Source organism: Aedes aegypti, chromosome 1 (assembly GCF_002204515.2).
Source record: "Aedes aegypti strain LVP_AGWG chromosome 1, AaegL5.0 Primary Assembly, whole genome shotgun sequence".
NCBI classification, from domain to species: domain Eukaryota; kingdom Metazoa; phylum Arthropoda; class Insecta; order Diptera; family Culicidae; genus Aedes; species Aedes aegypti.
This window is the reverse complement of record NC_035107.1, coordinates 131,072,457-131,088,433: the sequence shown is the minus strand read 5'-3', so window position 1 is coordinate 131,088,433 and position 15,977 is coordinate 131,072,457. Positions and strand designations below refer to the sequence as shown.

At 47.7% G+C, this 15,977-nt stretch overlaps 1 protein-coding gene across 1 annotated transcript; it reads left to right on the top strand.

Moving 5' to 3' along the window:
* Positions 1–3,187: 3,187 nt before the first annotated feature.
* On the top strand, positions 3,188–3,487 carry LOC110674695 (histone H3-like; the record flags this gene model as incomplete). The annotated part of the gene is made up of 1 exon (XM_021838736.1): positions 3,188–3,487. A coding segment is annotated over one exon (300 nt), but the record flags the coding sequence as incomplete, so codon positions are not given.
* Between the last annotated feature and the right edge of the window lie 12,490 nt (positions 3,488–15,977).

Genomic DNA, 15,977 nt, shown 5'->3' with positions numbered 1-15,977 from the left:
TATGAAAAATCACAGTTATACTCTAGATTTTCATCAGTATTGAAATTGGGAGGAGATGCTTCTATGGTGTTTTTGTGGGAAATGAAGTTATCAGAGTAATTGGAGGAGGAAGATGATTGGGAAAAGTGATCAGCAAGATGTTCGGTTATAATTGAAGGATTGTCAGTGATTTGATTACTGATTTTTAGTTTAATAGGCTGTCTACTTTTACTACCGTTTAATCGATGGACTTTGTCCCACAGTTCTTTTGAAGTACTGTCAGGGTTAATTGAGGAGATGAATTCGTCCCAGCTGTCCTGTTTGGCCTGTTTAATGACCGATCTGGCTGCATTCCTAGCAGCTTTGAATTCAGAAAAAGTGGTAGAGTCTTTACGATCTTCCTTTGCAATCTTCTGAAGAGCACGTAGTTTTTTGCGACGGAGTTTGACTGCAGAACGAACCTCGGGGTTCCACCATGGAACCGACTTTTTACCGGGAGAACCATTGGTTCTGGGAATGTGGTGCGTAGCTATGGCAAACAATTGTTGGAGGAATTCCTCAGCTGAGGAAGGGGCTCTGTTGGAAAATACCGAGAAGACCTCGTTTTGATAGCTAGGCCAGTCAGCCAGCTCATATTTCCAACGAGGACGGCAGGAAGACACAGGAGGAGCTCTATTCAGTTTGATAACAATTGGAAGATGGTCACTACCACAACAGTCATTGTGGACCATCCAAGACAGCTGGGAATTGAGGCTATGGGAGGATACTGAAAGGTCTAAAGCTGATGATTGACCAGTTGAGAGACTGATTCTAGTGTGACTACCATCGTTCAGCAGAGTCATGCCATATTCGTCAAAGAGTTGGCATAAAATCGATCCTCTAGCATCATTACGATGGCAGCCCCAAAGAGTTGAATGACCGTTAAAATCACCCATCAGAAGAACAGGGGATGATATTTGGTCAAGTATTTTGGCAAGACTAGCTTTAATGGGGAGGTTATGTGAGGGAGAGATATAAATGGAAACCAGTGTGATTTTCAAGGGGAAATCAATTTCTATGGCTACTGCGAATAAAGAATCATATGAAGGGAGACAAATTCTGCGATGAGGAATATCAGATTTTATGGCTAAACTTGTACCGGTTTTGTAGGGATTATCAGGGTTTTCGCAAATGTACAGATCATAACCTTTGATGAAGTTTATTGAAGTTGAATTGGGAATCATTGTTTCCTGTAACGCTAAAGCAATAGGGTTGAATTGAGAAATTAATAGTTGTAATTCTGAGAGTTTACCTTTAAGTCCGAAGAGATTCCATTGTAATGCTAAGCAGGATTGAGTTGGTTGGTTAGAGGACGAATGACTATTTATGAGATTTGTTGTGTTGGCCATTGTGAGATTGTGAGTGAGGGGAGTTGAGACGAGTGGAATCCATCAGAGTTTGCAGTTGGTCGAGAATGCCAGGGTGGTTTGGGGGAGAATTGTTGTTCAATGGGGGATAAGCAAGATCAGAAGATTGTAGTGATTGGTCAGCACTTGCTTTTTTAACAACAGGGGCATGAATTTCAGTGGTTGGATGACGTTTGTGTTTCTGAACGCTTGGCTTTGGAAGGAAAGCACTTACCTGGTTCGAGACGCCTACGCTGGGTTGTACGGGGGCAGTTTGCTTGGCACTGGAATCCGTCTCCATTTCGGATCCGCTACCTTCATCCTTCAGGATCTGGATCTTGCGGGATCGCTTCTTCTCCTTCTTGCTCGTGCTCTTCTTTTCAAGTTCCTCGATCCTGCTGGTTAGCTTCATGATGGTCTCCGTTAGTTGTTTGATCAGGTCGTCTTTGGCCTTCAGTTGATCCGATTGTCCCGTAGATGTACGGGCGTTGACCAACCTCTGCTGGACTGATGAACTGACGGCAGCATAGGAACCGCCGCCGGATTGGATCTGCTTCTTCGCTTCTTCCTGGGAAATGCCTTTGGTGAATCGCAGCCTAACGATTTCCTTTTCCATCGCGTACACCGGGCAGGATCGGTTGGCAGGTCCGTGGGCACCTTGGCAGTGCTGGCAGAAAGGGACTGCGTTGCACTCCCCTTCAAGGTCGTGGGTCTTCGAGCAATTTCGGCATTTTGCTACGCCTTTGCATCGGAGTTTGGTGTGGCCATAGTTGAAGCACCTGTAGCATATCATCGGGTCCGGTACGTAAAGTCGGGTTTTGATTCGCAGCGGACCGACCTTGATGTGGTCGGGTACTGCAGTTCCGTTGATCGTGAGGATAATGGTAGGCGTGTTGATTGGCTTCCCATTCTCCATCCGTGTGATGCGCTTGACACCAACTACACCATCCTTGGCCATCCAGTTCTGCAACTCATCTTCCGTTTTGTTAACGATCTCGCGACAGGAGATCACGCATCGTCGTTTGTTGAGGATCGGGTGGGGTTCCACCTTCACCGCCGTGCCGTCGTACAGAGCCTTCATGTTGATGAGCTTCTTCGCTTGTCCCGCATCACGCACTCGCAACACGTACTTCATTCCGCTCGCTTCCGTCGTCGTACCTTCGATTTCGCCAGCCAGATCGTGCATGGATTTGCCCACGATAAACGGGCAGAGCTTCGTTTCGCCGTCAGCAGCAAACAGTGACAGGATCTGCAACTGGCCGATCCCGACACCGCCCATCCATTCTGGAACCGTTGGTCTTCCGTCAACTGCCGTGGGGGGTAGCCCAGGGTCCCACCCTGAACTCGCCGCCATGATGGCACCTCTTAATTTTTCACTTTTTTCGCACTTTTCACTTGTCGTATCAGTTCTTCACGACTTCACTGTACTACTCCTTCACTGTACCACCGAAAGTGGTTCGCACTGTTCCTTCACTGTACCACTGTAAGTGGTTTGCACTATTCCTCCACCGGGATCGGTTGGAGATACGCTACTGTTCGCTCGGAATTAACTCGCACTCGCAAAAAAAGTACGTCCGCGCGCACTGGTGGTTGGTAACTGAATGATGAATGATGATGATGACTGATGCTCGGCCGCCGGCTCGGCTGCTTTTATGCGGTACGCGATGGATGAATTCTTCTTGCTCGCTCGCTGTTCACTGTTCGTCTCGCTCGCTCGCAAGAGAAGGTCATAAAAGGGACCGGCAGCCGCGCAAATTCAATCATTCGTTTGTTTCAATCCGTCCAGAGAACACTACTACGACGATGGCTGGAAAGCAGCCCCTCGCAAGCAGCCGGTCACGAAAGTCGCTCGCAAGAGCGCCCCAGCCACCGGAGGAGTCAAGAAGCCGTATCGCTATCGGCCAGGAACGGTCGCTCTGCGTGAGATCCGTCGCTACCAGAATTCTACGGAGCTGCTGATCGACAAGTTGTATTTCCAGCGCCTGGTCCGTGAAATCGCTCAGGACTTCAAGACCGATTTGCGATTACACAGCTTGGCGTCATGGCCCAGCAGGAAGCGAGCGAGGCCTATCTTTGAGGGTACTAACATGTGCGCGATCCACGCCAAGCGTGTCACCATCATGCCGAAGGCCTTCTAGCTGGCTCGTCGTATCCGTGGCGAACACTGAGCCAGAAATTGCGTACGAATTCCATAAGAGAACGCTTGTGAATTGATTTCTTGACTGGTTTTCTCTCTTTCATAAGATTCTTATGAAACACAAAACGTCCGATATTCACAAGAAATTCTTGTCGTTATCATTAGAGATCTTATGAATATCTTTATTTTCCTAAATTCAAAGAGCGATTCTCTAAATACATAATGGTCCTAAAGAATTCCTAATTGATATCTATGATCCTTCATAAGAGTATCTTATGATATTATACCTATTTGTATTATGAACGCAATGATCGATGGAAGTTCACAAGTTTTTCTTATGAGTCTCATTAGATGCTTCTTATGTCTTTATTCCAAAAGAATTTCGCATGACATTCTTACGTGGTTTTAGATAGGAAGTCGACTGTTTTTCACAAGTGTTACTAATCATTGTCATACGCGCGCTTATGAATCTCAATCGTGAATATTTTGTTATTAGCATCTCTCCACGTAATCCATAAGATTTTCGTATGAAATTGTTAAGAAAATCGTACTCCATTAGATTGTCTTATGAATGCCAATGATCAATGCGTTTGATATCCAAAAAGAGTTTCTTATGGAATTATATCTGTCTATGTAATGAGTGTTATTCCATAAGTCTGTTGTGGAATGTTATAAGATTCTCGAATGAAGAACAAAATACTTCTTATGTCGTTATTCCATAAGAAATTCTTATGTACCTCATACGTTCCGTTTCCTCAGTGAACGAGTTTAAATTGAATTAGGACGCAATTTCAAGCAAAACGGCCCTTTTCAGAGCCACAACAATGTATTCCACGTAAAAGAGTTACGGCTTAAGATATTTCACCTATTATTAATTAATTAATTTATTTAATTACCAATTTAAATTTCGGATGATTAGTTTTTCAACGGCAAACAAAGTTTTAGCTAGGTTCCCGTCGGGCGGCGGTAGCATTTTTGCAGTTTTCTCTATGCGCTTATTTGGTTTCGATCGACAATTTCTTACCAAATCAAATCATCAACAAAGCTGTTGCTGATAAGTTTTAGCTTTCAATTCGACAAGCTTATACTGATTGCTTTGGCATGCATGTGGCAAATGACTGATCGAAATATGAATCCATCACATCCATTCACCAGTAATGTCGCTCTTCACGGTGTAAAATTCTCATAACTCTCTTTCAAAATTAAATTGTCGTCCTGATAAGGACGGTTGGTGGTAGTCACAATCCATCGAACTGGGTTTTCATTCCATTCTTAGACAGAAACACACCAAAAGATTACCGAAGACGATTGAATTAAAATGCGGTCGTGCGCGTGCGCGTGAAGTGGAATTTGATTGGCTTCGACTGAACACGAGAAGTAAGAAGAAGATCGAAAGGGGCGTTTCCCTTCGAAAGACGAAAGTGGCTAAGATATCTCTCAATGATGTCTGTGTCAGGAATACACAGGAAAAATGTGCTTTTCTTCGAAAAATAAGACATGCTTCGATATTTCTCAATTTTTCAATAGTTTAGCCATGAGAATCAATAGTTTTCATTGTTGGAGTAGATTCGTAGAAAGATTTCCAATCGATTGGTGCAAGAATCTAGAAAATCTATCCGGGCATTAGTAAGTTATTAACAGTCAAAATCTAACCACTTTTCGTGACGCGAGCGATTTTTCGTTTTTCGAAATTGTACCCCAGTATGTTGCCGTAAGACGTTATCCAACGTCAAAAATGACGCTGTACAAAACAAAATTACCTCCCTGGCTCTGCAAAATACAGTTGTTTCTAAGAATCAACCTCAAAATTCACGGTTATTTACGATTAAGTGTCGATTTCGATAGAAATTTCAAACGATGTGCACCCCACAGATGTGGATCAGTGGGAGAGGAGGATTCCTATTATTAACCTTTCAGTCGTCGCGCGGTTTGCCAACGTAAGAACCACCACGCTGCTGTTGTGAATAAAGAGCGAGGTTTTTTCAACAGTGTTGTTCAAAATACAACAGCGCGACGACTGAAGTGTTAATCAAATCGACTCTTATTATGGATCAAAACAGTATAACAGCAATTTACCTGCAAGATAAACGAATGGTGTGCTAGTGAAAGCATACGTTTTAGCGTTTGTTTCGAAATCGCCTCATCTTTAATTCAGAACTGTGGTATGGTTTTCATTGCTCCACAGTTATGAATCAACACTTCTTGGAATACGGTTGACATTTTATTTCCTATATACGAAAAAAATATGCTTACGGATATGATAATTGATTGAGATGCTGCACAGATTTATGGTGCTATTTGATGAGATATTCCCGTTTTAATCCAAATCTGATCCATATCTGTGTGCTATCCATAACTGTAGGGTGACTGTACCACTGTTATGAATCAAAGATAAGACGATTCGGAAAGAAACGCCAAAGCGTATGCTTTCACAAACACGCCATACGTTTATCTCGTAGATGAAATGCTGTTGTAGTGTTCAGGTTCATACATTGGAATCAATAATTTCATGCAAGCAAATATCCTCGGGTCCACGAAATAAGCCTGCACGAATGCATGCATGCGTCATTCCAGTGTTTCGTCAGATGGCCAAATTAAATCAACTGAACAAAATCCATAATCTATTTTGGACACCACCTGACATATTTTATCATATTGCCACTTTTAATCGTTTTGTGTACCTATGTCAATGCTGAGCGCTATAATTGCATTATTGATTATTTTGAAGCCGATATGTAATTGATATTGACCAGCCTGTCCGAATTATATGCATGTCCAAGTTATATACGTTACCCTACGATGCCCAGGGAAGTCAACGAAATTTACATTACGAAAAGATCCTGGACCGACTGGGAATCGAACCCAGACTTCTTCAGCAGGACTTTACTTTGTAGCCGAGGACTCTAACCACTCGGCTAAGGAAGGACTCTTCCTCTTCCCCTAAAATGCTACGTCATTTATGGACGGTCCCTAAGGAGCCCTCGTATCTGTGGGATGAACTACATTATAGTTATATTATTCTTAGGAATTGATATTTTGTCATTTTATTTTCGGCAAAACCAGTTCCGTAATCCGGGGCAACATTGATTTTTTTTTTTATTTCTTTAAAATTCCATTTCATGAAAATGCATAGGTATGTTGCAAGTTTTATGTTTTTTAAACAAGTACCCTAGTACTGACACTCTATGCTCGTGTCTATATACTTGTATAGTAATTTGAGAAGTATGATTAACTAAACATATTTATGAAAGTTTTGACAACGGAATCGTTTTTTGCGTAATAAGTTTTTTAGTAATAACTGCATTTCTTCTGCTCATATTGTTTTACGAACTCATGTGAGACATGATTCTTTGAGCGTGTTCTCCATAATGTTGAAAATCATTGTTTCCAAAAGTTGAAAAATTCACGCATGAACACAACTTAATTTTTGCAAAAATCTCAATGTTTATTAGCACATGAATAGAAGGAAAGGAACCATCATTTAGGGTAATGTATATAACTTGAACATGCATATAATATGGACAGGCTAGTCGTTCTATGCTCATTTCCAATGAGATGGAGAGCCTAAAATTTAAGCTAAGTTCATCTAAAATTTTAACATGAGTATATAAGCCATAAATCAGGTGATGTCCAAAATAGATTATGGGTTTTGTTCAGTTGATATAATATGGCCATCTGTCGTATGCCGCCTTGAAATCGATGAAAAGGTGATGCGTTGGGACCTGGTATTCATGACATTTTTGGAGGATTTGCCGTACAGTAAAGATCTGGTCCGTTGTCGATCGGCCGTCAACGAAGCCGGCTTGATAACTTCCCACGAACTCGCTTACTACAGGTGACAGACGACGGAAGATGATCTGGGATAATACTTTGTAGGCCGCATTTAGAATGGTGATCGCTCGAAAGTTCTCACAAGCTAACTTGTCGCCTTTCTTGTAGATGGGGCATATTACCCCTTCCTTCCACTCCTCCGGTAGCTGTTCTGTTTCCCAGATTGTGCCTATCAGCCGGTGCAGACAAATGGCCAGCCTTTCCGGACCCATCTTTATGAGTTCAGCTCCGATACCATCCTTACCAGCAGCTTTATTGTTCTTGAGCTGGTGAATGGCATACTTAACCTCCCTCAAAGTGGGGGCTGGTTGGTTTCCATCTTCCGCAGTACTTGCGAAGGCATTTCCTCCGTTGTCCCGTCCTTCATTGCCTGTGCTCTCAGCACCATTCAGGTGCTCGTCGAAGTGCTGCTTCCACCTTTCGATCACCTCACGCTCGTCCGTCAGAATGCTCCCATCCTTATCCCTGCACATCTCGGCTCGCGGCACGAAGCCGTTGCGGGATGCGTTGAGCTTTTGATGGAACCTACGCGTTTCCTGAGACCGGCACAGCTGTTCCATCTCCTCACACTCCGTCACCTCCGTCACCTGTTCCATCTCCTCACACTCCGTCACCTCGAGCCGTGTAGTTCCGGCGTATAGAATAGAACTACGGACGACCTGTTCCGGTGGTAAGAGTCCACCAAACGGGGTAACCCCAATTCAAGGTGTGATGCGAAAAACCGTGCTGAGGAATGAATGGTCGAAGGGGTGAAAAAGATGTTCGGCCGTTAACGGAGCCTGTGGGGCACCTGGGCACCCCTCACAGTATTTTGTCCCTTACCGCGTTAATGCAGGGCTCTGGCGTGGTGGACCTTTTTTCCCGTGCTACTCGTGGGATCCAATCATGAATACAAACTTAAACCAAAATCAAAATAATAGTAGTAGTGCAGGTAGTAGCAGTAGTAGGGAAGCGAACCCCTTCGCAAGAAGTGGGTTAGCTAGGTCTCCGTTGAGGAGAGCAGAAGCAGGAGGAGGCAGCAGTGCACGTAGTGCCAGTGCTGGAAACCATATTTCATCCCCGGCTAACGCATCGGGTGAGGTTATGGATGGAGCGTGGTTGATGAGGGCCATCAATAAAAGTAGAGATGGGCTCTCTGCGATGGAAGTGGCTGCACAGCAGCTCGACTCCATAATTGACTTTGCGTCCTCGAAGTCTAACATCAGCAAGGACCTCAAGCAGGCCCTGTTCAGACTTCGTAAGTCGATGTTCGCGGCCAAGCAGAACCATGCTGAACCCATGGCGACTGTGGCTGCGGCAGAACCCGTGGAATTGAAGGTGCCGAAGTCTACCCAGACGGAGCCCTTCGTCTTCGCGGGTAGCCCCAAAAGTGCGGAAGCGAATGCTTACAACAAGCAATCGCAGAAGCGCGCGAGGCAGCCGTCAGGGGAGGAGCTACCCGGCGGTGCTCGCAAGGCCAGGCGGATATTAACCCCGAAAACCGGCAGAAGTGCCGGAAAATCGGACCCCAGCCAGGCGTCCCGGAAAGCCGAGAAGGGTGGGCCCGAAAAGGCTGGCCCCTCACGGAGTGATGGGAACAGGGGGTTGCGACCTTTGAGAGGTCCTCAATCACCACAGGTTAGGGCGGATCAGGGGGGGACGCCCCCTGGACAACCGTAGTGAGAAAGAAGAAGAAGGAGAAGCAGGAAGTTCAGGAGCGCAGGGATACCAGGCCTAAGAAAAGTAGGAGGGTAGGTGCCAAGCGCGAAAAGGGTGATGCGATCATCATCAAGACGGAAGAGTCCAAGTACTCGGAAGTCCTGAAGGCGATGCGCAGTGACGCGAAGCTCGCAGATCTTGGAGCCGACGTACGCAGTGTCAGACGCACTCGTACAGGTGAAATGATTCTCGAGCTTAAGCGCGACAAGGAGCGCAAGGGCGCCGCCTACAAAAGTTTGGCGGAAGAGGTCCTTGGCGAGGGTGTCGAAGTGAGGGCTCTGACGCAGTCAGTGACTCTGAAGGTGATGAACCTTGACGAGATCACCAACGCAGAAGAGCTCGTCACAGCACTGCGGCAACAGTGCGAGATTCAGGTGCCCACCGCTGCCGTTCAGCTACGGAAAGGTCCGGCAGGTACTCAGGTGGCCTTAGTACACCTACCTGTGGCGGACGCAAATAAGTCCGCTAAGGTAGGCAAGATCAAGGTTGGTTGGTCAGTATGCTCACTGAACATACATGAGCAACCGGTGATCTGCTTTAGGTGTAGGGAACCAGGACACAAGTCCTGGGGCTGTAAAGGCCCTGATAGGACCAAGTTGTGTAGGCGTTGTGGTGAGGAAGGTCATAAGGCACTAGGCTGCAAGAACCCTCCCAAGTGCTTGATTTGTTCCGGCAAGTCCGTGAACAACAATCATCCAACGGGAGGCTCAAGGTGCCCGACCTTCAAACGAGCCATTAACGAAAAGTCACAGTGCAGGTAACGCAGCTGAACCTGAACCACTGTGACGCAGCTCAGCAACTGCTGTACCAGGCAGTTGCTGAGTGGGGGACGGACATCGCCATCATATCGGACCCATACCGAGTACCCGCCGGCAACGGCAACTGGGTCGTGGATGGATCCGGAAAAATGGCGGCGATATGGACGACGGGTAAATACCCCGTCCAGGAGTTGGTGTCTACTACCTACGAGGGCTTCGTGATCGCCAAGGTAAACGGGGTCCTCTTTTGTAGCTGCTATGCGCCTCCGAGTTGGTCGACCGAGCGGTTCACGCAAATGCTGGACTGCATGACGACCGTGTTGACAGGGCGAAGGCCAGTAGTAATAGCGGGTGACTTCAATGCCTGGGCCGTGGAATGGGGAAGCCGTATCACGAACCAGCGAGGTCAAATCCTGCTAGAGGCACTGGCCGTGCTAGATGTCGATCTGGCTAATGTTGGTACCAAAAGTACCTTCAGCCGAAACGGAGCGGAGTCGATTATCGACGTTACTTTTTGTAGTCCTGGCCTAACGAGTAGTTCGAACTGGAGGGTAGACAATGCCTACACTCACAGCGACCACCTGGCGGTTCGCTACAGTATCGACTACAACAACAGCAGGCAGCGCGTAGAGGAAGCGGCTAGGTCACGGTCAAGCCCTCGTAGGTGGAAGACATCGTACTTCAATGACGAAGTACTTAGGGAGGCGCTCCGTCGTGAGCGTAACCTACTCGGCCTAAGCGGGGACGAACTGGTAGCGGTGCTTTCGCGTGCGTGCGATGCGACCATGCCTAGGAAAGTCCACCCTAGAAATGGCAGACCACCGACGTACTGGTGGACTCAAGCAATTGCGAACCTGCGCCGTGCCTGCCTACGGGCCAGGAGGTGGATGCAGCGAGCACGTACCGAGCAGGAGCGTGAAGAACGACGGGCGGTGTTCACCGCTGCCAAAGTCGCGCTGAAGTCCGAGATAAGGGCAAGCAAAAAGGCCTGCTTTGAGAGACTCTGTCAGAGTGCCAACGCGAACCCGTGGGGTGATGCCTACAGGATCGTTATGGCGAAGACAAGAGGTGCAATTGCTCCTACGGAGCAATCTCCACAGATACTGGAGGGGATCATCGAGGGGCTCTTTCCGCGCCACAACCCTAGCCCATGGCCTCCTTTTGTAGGACAGCCGGGGATTGGGGCTGGCGATGAGGATAGAGTAACCGATGAGGAACTTGTAGGGATTGCAAAATCCCTAAGCATGGGGAAGGCACCAGGTCCGGACGGAGTTCCAAACCTGGCCCTCAAAGTCGCAATCTTGGAAGCTCCCGGTATGTTCAGATCTGCTATGCAGATATGCCTGGACGAGGGAGTATTTCCAGATGCGTGGAAGAGGCAGAGCCTGGTACTATTGCCAAAGGCGGGGAAACCACCTGGTGACCCGTCGGCGTATAGACCAATATGCTTGATTGACACGGCGGGGAAGGTGCTCGAGAAGATCATCCTCAACAGACTGTTGAGGTACACTGAGAGTGTAAATGGTCTCTCAAGCAACCAGTTCGGCTTCCGGAAAGGGAAGTCCACCGTAGACGCTATTCTGACGGTTAAGAAAACCGCTGAGATAGCACTCCAGCGTAAGAGGAGGGGGATTCGCTACTGCGCAGTAGTGACTCTGGATGTAAGGAACGCATTTAATAGTGCCAGTTGGGCGGCTATTGCCGATGCGCTCCTGCGTCTGGGGATACCCGAGTACCTGTACAAGATTCTCGGAAGTTACTTCCAGAATCGGGTATTAGTCTATGACACAGAGGTGGGTCGGAAGTGCTTTCACATAACCTCAGGAGTCCCGCAAGGTTCCATCCTGGGTCCGGTGTTATGGAATGTCATGTACGACGAGGTGTTGAGATTAAAATTCCCGGCGGGTGTGGTCATCGTTGGCTTTGCCGACGATATTACGCTGGAGGTCTACGGTGAATCGATCGAAGAAGTGGAATTGACTGCAGCCCACTCGATCGCAATTGTGGAGGAGTGGATGAGCTCCAGGAAACTGGAATTGGCTCACCACAAAACTGAGGCGGTTGTTGTCAACAACCGAAAGTCGGTGCAGCAAGCGGTGATCAGTGTAGGTGACTGCACGATCACTTCGAAGCGCTCCGTCAAACACTTGGGGGTGATGATCGACGATAAGCTTACCTTCGGTAGCCACGTCGATTATGCCTGCAAGAGAGCCTCCACAGCTATTGTGGCACTGTCCCGGATGATGTCCAATAGCTCTGCGGTGTACGCCAGCAAGCGAAAGCTTCTGGCTAGTGTCGCCTCGTCCATGCTGAGGTATGGTGGCCCGGCTTGGGGAACGGCCTTAAGTACCAAGAGCTACCGTAGCAAGCTAGAGAGTACTTATAGGCTAATGTGCCTGAGGGTTGCGAGCGCGTACCGTACCGTGTCACACGATGCACTCTGCGTCATCACCGGTATGGTGCCTATTGGTATCCTTATCATGGAAGACATAGAGTGCTTCGAAATGCGCGGCACAAGAGGCATACGCAGGACTGCCAGACTGGCCTCCATGGTCAAATGGCAGCGTGCGTGGGACAGTTCCACCAAGGGAGTGTGGACTCACAGGTTGATTTCGAGGTTAGATATCTGGGTCAATAGGCGCCATGGGGAACTAACATTCCACCTGACACAGGTCCTTTCGGGCCATGGTTGCTTTAGACAGTATCTACACCGTTTCGGTCATGCGGGTTCTCCCGAATGTCCAGTTTGTGCAGGTTTAGAGGAAACGGCGGAACACGTTTTGTTCGTGTGCCCGCGTTTCCGCACAATGCGTGACCGCATGTTAGCCACATGCGGTCGGGACACGACTCCGGACAATCTGGTCCAGAGGATGTGTGAAGACGAGTTTGGCTGGAATGCCGTTTCATCGGCTATCACCCACATCGTCTCGGAACTGCAAAGGAGGTGGCGAGTGGACTCGAGGAGTGGCTAGTGCAGACGCTAAACAACAGGTGGTCCAAGGGTTCGCAGTCGGCTACGTAGGTCATACCGGTGCCCTACGGTCGAAATCGACCCTTACAGCGATTAAGTGGCCGCGGGGAGAACATCCTGGTAGCGCTGCTGTCGTAGCGCCGGCCTACTGGGTTGGTACGAGCCTCTGGTTGTTCGGGGCAGGTGGAGGCCCCCTCGTCAGCAATCCCAGCTGGTGCTAGCTGATAGGGCCTGAGCCTTCAGTAGGTCAAATTGCGAAGCCCGCAGTATCAGTTCTTGATACCTGCGGTGCAGCTGGGCGCGGGCGTAGTGGTCGACCCTGCCCGCTTTCAGCGGACAACGGGAGGTGAGGACCACCTGGGAAGCTGGCAAAGCGCCAGCATGCTACCTTGGTGGACCCCCCTAAGCGTGTCATCGATGTTCGTTGCTGCATGGCTACGCAGCTAACCTGGAGGATGCGATGTGCAATAGCCCCTCTCCGAAGCAATGCCTTCTTGGTGGTCCCGGAGAGACGAAGGGTTTGGCGGCAATGGAAATGGTTTAGTGGGTCGGGGGTGTAGTCCTGTTTACTGCTTGCATGTAGTAAATGGTCCCTAACCCCACACGGCGTCTGTTGAGCAGATTATCCCCCCATTGCTTAGAAGAAAAAAAAAAAAACACTCCGTCACCTCCAGGCGACGTTTTTTCTCCCGAAAGAGGCGGGTCTGCTGTTGCCGTTTCCGTTTATAGCGTTCCACGTTCTGCCGGGTCCCTTGCTGCAACATGACCGCCCGCGCTGCATTTTTCTCCTCCAAAACCTCCTGGCACTCCTCGTCGAACCAATCGTTCCGTTGACTCCGTCCCACGTACCCGACGTTGCTCTCAGCTACATCGTTGATGGCTGCTTTTACTGTTCTCCAGCAGTCCTCAAGAGTTGTCCATCTCACCCTCTTCCGGTAATGCCGATGCGGCATCCGGTTGCTTGAGCCGCTCTAGGTCATACCGGGGCGGCCGTCGGGTCCTGACGTCGATAATGTCGGAGAAGTGCCGACCATCAATCAGAACGTAGTCGATTTGCGATTCTGTCTGCTGTGGTGATCTCCAGGTGTATCGGTATGGAAGGCTGTGCTGGAAGTAGGTGCTACGAATGGCCATATTCTTGGAGGCGGCAAAATCAATTAGTCGTATGCCGTTTTCGTTCGTCAGCCGGCGGGCGCTGAACTTTCCAATCGTCGGTCTGAATTCCTCCTCCTGGCCAACCTGAGCGTTTAGATCTCCTATGATGATTTTGACGTCGTGGCTTGGGCAGCTGTCGTACTCGCGTTCGAGCTGCGCGTAAAAAGCGTCTTTATCATCATCAGTGCTTCCGGAGTGAGGGCTGTGCACGTTTATTATGCTGAAGATGAAGAACCGGCCTTTGATCCTCAACTTGCACATTCTCTCATTGATCGGCCACCACCCGATCACGCGCCTCTGCATATCACCCATCACTATAAAAGCTATTTCCAGCTGATGTGTATTGCCGCAGCTCTGGTAGATGGTATGGTTATCTCTAAACGTTCGCATAATTGATCCCTCCCAACACACTTCCTGCAACGCTACGACGCCGAATCCGCGGTCCTTCAGCACGTCGGCGAGTATGAGTGTGCTCCCGATGAATTTGAGAGATTTACAGTTCCACGTACCGAGCTTCCAATCGCTAGTCCCTTTACGTCGCTGTGGTCTTCGCCGATTGTCCCGGTTCGTATTCTCTCGTTGATTATTCGTTGCTTGATTTTTTTACGGCTGGCTTGCAGGGTCTGAAACCAACCCCCTAGATTTCCGGAGGACCATTCCCCCTAAATGTTCGGAGGACCATAGTGCGCAGTTTAGCTTAGAGTCCTTCTCTGGCACTCGGACGATGATCAGCCGCCCCTGACATGGGGAACAGACGCTGTTATGAGCCGCTCCTAACATGGAGTACAGACGCTCAAGGTTTGCAGAAGCAAAAGCAAAAGCAAACCCCCCTTCCCTGTCAGCATACGACCAAAGTTCCCACCGGGGGTTGGTTTTCCGATCTTCCCTAAGGTTACTCGTACCCCGGCCAGTACCGCGAGGAGGTAGGGATAGGAGTTGCTGGGCATGAAGCTAAGGACCGCATAAAGGGGTCTATTTTATTCTTTCAGGTACGCGAGGTACCAATGGTACGCCATGCCCAGCCATTTACCAACCAATGCAGAAGCTCATGCGGTAAATTAATTATCGAATATTGTCACGTTACCCCCTGCTACAGCTCAACTGTGGCCGACGAACGCTGTGGTACCCAAAGTGGCCGGTTGATCTATGACCAACACATGGATCGAGTGACCGGAACGAAGAGATAAGGGAAGATGAAATGAATGGAAGACAAACGACATCCAAATTATTTAGTATCAGAGAGTTGAACTACATACTATATGCTTTTTCCTGAACTTAAAATTTACGTGAATTTTTAATTTACCTTATTATTTACTTAATATTAAATAGTGCCTACAGTACTAGTGGTTAATAACAAATAGATTTGCTACCTCATATAAGTGCGAAGGTAACAATCTTGTAGAATTCTGATATAGATAGATTTATAACGTAAAGAATATGTTCTAGGTTCTTAATAAGATTAGTACCATCAGATCGATGTAACGATTGAACTCTGACTAGAATTTATATGATTATTATAAGTATTTACATGAATTCGAAATTGATACCAACTTACCCAGCGTATAACTTTAGACGGGATAAAATACGTAAATCGGGTCTGCTTAAAGGAATTTGGAACCTTCCCCCCTCACAACAAATAGAGTAAGGTGGGGCAAAATTTCGACCTTAGTGGTATAATCAAAGTTTCCAGAAAAACAATAGCAGTTGAAACAAAACAAATACCATACATTGAATCTTCAACGTATTGGCTATAATTTTGCTGAACAAACTTGTGTCAAAATATTTACCCATTTTTAGTTATAACAGTTTCAAAATTAATTGTCTTATTCGGACTTTTGCCCCACCGGTGGGGCAAGAGTTCGAATCTAGTGTGGGGCAAAAGTTCGCTGGCTAAAACACAAAATATCGATCCTTTTATGATAGGCATACTTTACACCAGCCGTAAACTTAAGTTTGACAAAAAATACACACTAAATGTTCATCAAAAAATTGCTCATAACCGGGTTAAAATGAAAAATTTTGGTGACAATTTTCACACGATCAGACAAATTTAACTGAACTTG